The 5,255-nt window shown below is 37.6% G+C and overlaps 3 protein-coding genes across 6 annotated transcripts in view; all 3 read right to left on the reverse strand.

Moving 5' to 3' along the window:
- LOC100179278 (arsenite methyltransferase-like) overlaps positions 1-816 on the reverse strand; it is a 6,020-nt gene extending 5,204 nt beyond the window's left edge. Inside the window, 1 exon segment of the mRNA XM_026839490.1 lies at positions 691-816. Within this exon segment, the coding sequence (XP_026695291.1) occupies positions 691-742 (52 nt within the window). The 5' untranslated portion in view covers positions 743-816.
- Positions 652-1,575, reverse strand: LOC100186348 (glutathione S-transferase kappa 1-like). Its single transcript, XM_002126488.5, has one exon. The coding sequence runs from the start codon at positions 1,518-1,520 to the stop codon at positions 843-845; it is 678 nt and encodes a 225-aa protein (XP_002126524.1). The 5' UTR covers positions 1,521-1,575; the 3' UTR covers positions 652-842.
- LOC100181600 (B9 domain-containing protein 1-like) lies at positions 1,542-4,764 on the reverse strand. 4 transcript variants are annotated; one of them, XM_009859952.3, is made up of 5 exons: positions 4,625-4,679; positions 4,033-4,213; positions 3,577-3,736; positions 3,260-3,359; positions 1,542-2,726 (listed from the first exon to the last, which is right to left on the reverse strand). In XM_009859952.3, the coding sequence occupies exon 5, from the start codon at positions 2,493-2,495 to the stop codon at positions 1,719-1,721; it is 777 nt and encodes a 258-aa protein (XP_009858254.1). In that variant the 5' UTR covers positions 2,496-2,726; positions 3,260-3,359; positions 3,577-3,736; positions 4,033-4,213; positions 4,625-4,679; the 3' UTR covers positions 1,542-1,718. The 4 variants fall into 4 exon arrangements, with proteins under 4 accessions (XP_009858254.1, XP_002126582.1, XP_002126669.1 ...); XM_002126546.5 differs by having other exon boundaries at positions 2,480-2,726; positions 4,625-4,764; XM_002126633.4 differs by having other exon boundaries at positions 2,480-2,726; positions 3,235-3,359; positions 4,625-4,764.
- Positions 4,765-5,255: the final 491 nt, after the last annotated feature.

The following is a 5,255-nucleotide window of genomic DNA, read 5'->3' on the forward strand; positions in this document are numbered from 1 at the left end:
CCCGACTCTACTATCTTATGCTAATTAGTTTAAAACGTGTTCATTCATTAGATCTGTGATCTCTTGTATTCTCTGATCCAGGTGGCATTGTTACGTCAGAGTTTCCACTCATTGGTTTTAATCTCTATGATTGTACCTAGTTACCGATATTTTTGACTTTTTCGTGATGCATTGAAGCGTGACGGGGTACGAAACAAATTACCAAATTTCCCATTGTTACGTCAGAGTTTCCACTCATTGGTTTTAATCTCTTTGGTGGTGAGCAGAGTCGTATAAACACCGAGTAGTCCAACTGCCGTCTATGTGTGTCCGAAATAGAGCAAAAGTGGTGACTTTGACAAAGGGTTTAAACGAACTTGTTAAGTTTTGTTTGTGTTTTCCTATTGTGTGAAGGTGTAAAACAGCTTCTATTTACCTTGCCAAACATTTTTTAGAAAAAATGTATAAATTTAGCCGCATTAAATGACTAAAATGTCGCAAATCAAACGTTTTTAGGCCCAAGTTTTTCTGTAATTTACCGAAAAACAGACATTTTCCCTATACCTACTGTGTTATTTTGGACCCAAATTGCCGTTCAATTTGTGTTTTACGTAACAATGGGTTGGACTACTCGGTATTTCTATGGCTCTGCCCTGCACCATATAAATCGACGCCAGTGAACTTGAGGTTTATTTACCAAACCTTATTTACCGTAATATTCTTTCACCTCGTCGGTTATGTTGGGTGCTGGGCAACAAGACATTTCTAAATATTTAATCAATCTCTAAAATTTAATTTTTGAAAATTTAAAGAAAAATAAATTAATTTGATTTTACATAATTTTAAACCATAGAACAATATTATCATAGTTTTGCTTCTGTGACATCACAAGGCCATGATTGTTTGAGATAATAAGCGAGAAGAAACAATCGATCAGACCCAAACAGCATAGTTGGTTCATTAGTAAGATGAGCCACAAATGTCGGCATCCCAAACGATCCGTAATCGATCGCTTCTTGCGTCACCCGTCGTAGTTCGTCTTTCACATCGGTGTGTGCCATCTTCCCCACTAGCTGATCAACCTCATGCCCCATCCCAACCGCTCGACACGCATCCTTGAGGCTTTCCACCATCGTTACATCTTCGTCACGAACCCACACCCTCATAAATATCTCACGTGACAACCCCTCCAAATATTGTGGGGCCTCCGTGGCCACCACCGTCAACAACCTCTGCGCCGATATTGTTCCTTTGTTCATCATTACATCAGAGATGTTGCGCGGCATTTTAAATGGGACTTTATAAAAGTCAGCCATGCGTAGCAGGTCATGTGACATGTATCGTCCCCTAGCGGGCACCATGGCTGGTGGTGCGTTGTTCGTTTGTTGCATCACAGCAGGTAGAAACGCAGGTTTCAACTTTAGGTCCATGTTCGTCCACGATTTATTGCAACGATTGATGACTTGAAACGCAATGTAGCTGTACGGTGAAACTGTGTCGTAAAAAAACTCAACCAGGATTTTCCTCATAGGTTGTGCCATCTTACCCCAATCTAACAAATCTGAACAAAGTTTACTAATTTAGGTAATCCTGAACAAATGATTATGACATCACAACACAAAATGACGATGGTAAAAATCACCAGCATGAAAAAATTTACAACAAACAAATTTATGAAATGTTTTAAAATGGCAGCTAGCACGCACGCACGGAACTTTTGTTTACAAAGTTTATGATGTCTATGAAATATTTGCTGACGAATATTTTTCCTTGGCTTTGCTGCTGAGGATTGCAATATGGTTCAAATCACGAAAATACTCGTTGTAATCCAAAGCGTACCCGATCAGAAAATGGTCGGGGACCTCAAAACCGATATAATCTGGTCTGTAGCCAACGCTTCTCGATGTTCGTTTCACCAACAAGCTTGCAACGTTAACGGTGTGTGGTTTGTATTGCTCCAACACACTCAACAACTTCGTCATAGTTCGTCCGGTGTCAATCATGTCTTCAACTATAAGAACGTTTTTACCCCGGAGATTCGACAAATCGTCGCCACCGATCACACGAACCGTCCCAGTCGATTGGTCATCTGAATAACTTTTCAAACGAATGAAATCGATTGAAAGTTGACACGAGCGGTTAGTGTTTGCATTTAGTTGTTTTAAGAAATGAATTAGATCGTTAAAGAATTGGTAACCCCCCTTCAAAACACACAATGCTGCTGTTGGTTTAGTCAAGTCAATATTCTGGAAAATATCTCTTGCTAGTCTTTCGGTTCTATCCAAGACGAAACCTTTAGGAATTATGACACATTCTAAATCGTCCTCATAATGCTTTGGGATGCAGAATTGTGATATCGGGTAACCTTTAAAATCGTCGGGGATTTTAATGCACTCATCCATGCTGAAACCTGACCTTTTGTCGAACCTACTCGAACACAATGACTCAACTGATTTGTACCACGTGGTCAACGCGTGACCGATTATGACGTCACGTAACACTTGGGCGACGATCATTTATACGTCATAGTGAAAAAATCACGGGATCCACGATATTTTATTTCATAATAAAAATAAAAATTTACAATTATGTACATTGTGACGTAACAATAACCATCTTATAAAGAACATTATGACGTAATATAGTGTTTATTACGTCATAGTAGCAACTGGTATGCTGGTGACATCCGAAGGTTGTAAATCGTAACCAAGTTTCTTTAAATCCCGAGTCACAATGTTGCAAGTCACCTGGGTGGATAAACATGACTCGTGAATGTTGAGCATGACGCAGCAAAAATATTATCTGAATAATGTTTACACCAAATAATGCAAATATAAAGTAACAACTGCAATTTTGTATTTATTGTTCGGCCGTTCCTATATTTATATACTTTGGATGTTCCTACTTTGCACTTATATACATTGGATGTTCCTACTTTGCACTTATATAGTTTGGATGTTCCTACTTTGCACTTATATACTTTGGATGTTCCTACTTTGCACTTATATACATTGGATGTTCCTACTTTGCACTTATATACATTGGATGTTCCTACTTTGCACTTGTATACATTGGATGTTCCTACTTTGCACTTATATACATTGGATGTTCCTACTTTGCACTTATATACATTGTACTATAGCATGTTGGTTATCGAGTGACAACATAATTTAAAGTCTATTGACCTCTTCAAATACGATAGCGAAGATCATATTAATTAAAGAAACGAAGAGAAAGGCAGCAGTCCCAAGTTACCCCCATTAACGCTCGCGCAACCCACCGTGACATGACCTTGTGAACGAACTCTCGTGACCTCTCGACCTTCACCTTGCGCAACAACCTTGGGGTCAACGAACTCCGGCCGACGCCCAAGAAGCCAACTGTGGGTAAAGTATCTTAATTATTCAGTTTATTTAAGATTTGAGATGTTCAGGAAAAATAAAACTGAAGGTAAATGAAAACCACAAGCAATTGTTTGATTGAATAGAATTGTAACTTACGATATGTTTGATTTTAATATACCAATATATATAAGGCAAATATTTATTTAAAAGATCAAAACTACATGCGACCAACAGTTGCAACAAAATATCCAACCTTGTTATTTGTTGCAACTTGGAAGTTGACACGGGAACAAACATGGCGACTTTCACTCGATGTTTTCCAGGGACCATCGGGATGTGCATTGAACCGTAACCATGGACGACGTCACGCCCGAATGAATCAGGGCCGTAACAACTTACCACTAGTTGGGGCCCTAAAACATGGAGATAATATAAACACAAATCATAAAGATAATATAAACACAAACCATAGAGATAATATAAACACAAATCATAGAGATAATATAAACACAAATCATAGAGATAATATAAACACAAATCATAGAGATAATATAAACACAAATCATAGAGATAATATAAACACAAATCATAGAGATAATATAAACACAAATCATAGAGATAATATAAACACAAATCATAAAGATAATATAAACACAAATCATAGAGATAATATAAAAACAAATCATAGAGATATTATAAACATCTTTACATCCATGCGGGTTGGTGCTTTTATACGTAACATCCAGGGGGAAATTCCAAACGAACAACTCCCGATCATCGCGGCTTCGACGGGTGATCTGGGAAATCCCCTCCTCTAACCCACTTGTGACAACCCAGTCCTGCCCGTGATGGAACGAGAACTTGCAGTAGAGTTCATCAAAATCTGGAAACTAAAAAGGGGGTAGGAGCAGCACGATTTCGCGCACTTTCAAAGTTATTTTTCGACACGAACAGCCGAGTTTTTTCAAAAAAAAGTATACAGTGGGTATCAGTGAGACATAAGGAACATTTTGAAAACAAAATTTCAGGTGGCCACCAGCTAAAGGATTACCCCGCCTGGGGACCAGAGAAACCTATTAATTATTTTGGGGTGAAAGCTATCACTAACCTCTTAGCGGCAAGATTAAAATACAATAATTTATATTTGAATAATATAGCTCAAATTAATCAAAACAAGAAAGGAAAAGAAATTAGCAAAAAAAATGCATACGTAAAAACTACTTGAGTAAAAGGGCTTTTATAACTACTTGTTTGGTGAAGATATACAAGTTAGTAATGAAAAACGTCAGCCAGTTCCTTACCTCTCCTGATTCAACCTGGCCATTCAACATCAACAAAAACACCGAGGGGTTTGGGTTTATTCCTGATGACATTTTGAGTTTCAAGAAATATTTCAAATATTTTTAACTGCGATAATTAACAACCGTTAGGTGTCGCCTTAAACAGTAAAAGGGGAGTAACCAATAAGTTAATAGTTTGTATCCGAGTGTGATAATAATATCAAAAAAATAATAAAAACTGGCTATGTAGGATTAAACAATACGGAAACTTTGGTACACAAGCAAACATTTTTTTTTCATAATTATACCCTGGTTATATCGGGATATATCTAAAAGACTTGAAACTTTAAAACAAACCAATAGGGGGGTTGTTTTGAAGCTTTGTACCACGTGACAAACCCGATTGAACCGATACATCGCGAGTTAAACTCATGTGACGTCACTAAACCGCTGTTACGTAACACAAGTTGCATGATATCCAGCCATTGTTAAAATATGTGAAGTGCTTTCGTTTCATGGGAATTAAGCCATGTATAAAAAAGTTGTGTAATATAACAAATGGTTACGGTTAATGTTATTAATGCTACCAAGGCTGTGAAGACATATGTCTATTCCAACGTTGCATACGCCAAACCCACTTTGGCACTCCCCA

This window comes from Ciona intestinalis, unplaced genomic scaffold (genome assembly GCF_000224145.3).
Source record: "Ciona intestinalis unplaced genomic scaffold, KH HT000316.1, whole genome shotgun sequence".
NCBI lineage: Eukaryota > Metazoa > Chordata > Ascidiacea > Phlebobranchia > Cionidae > Ciona > Ciona intestinalis.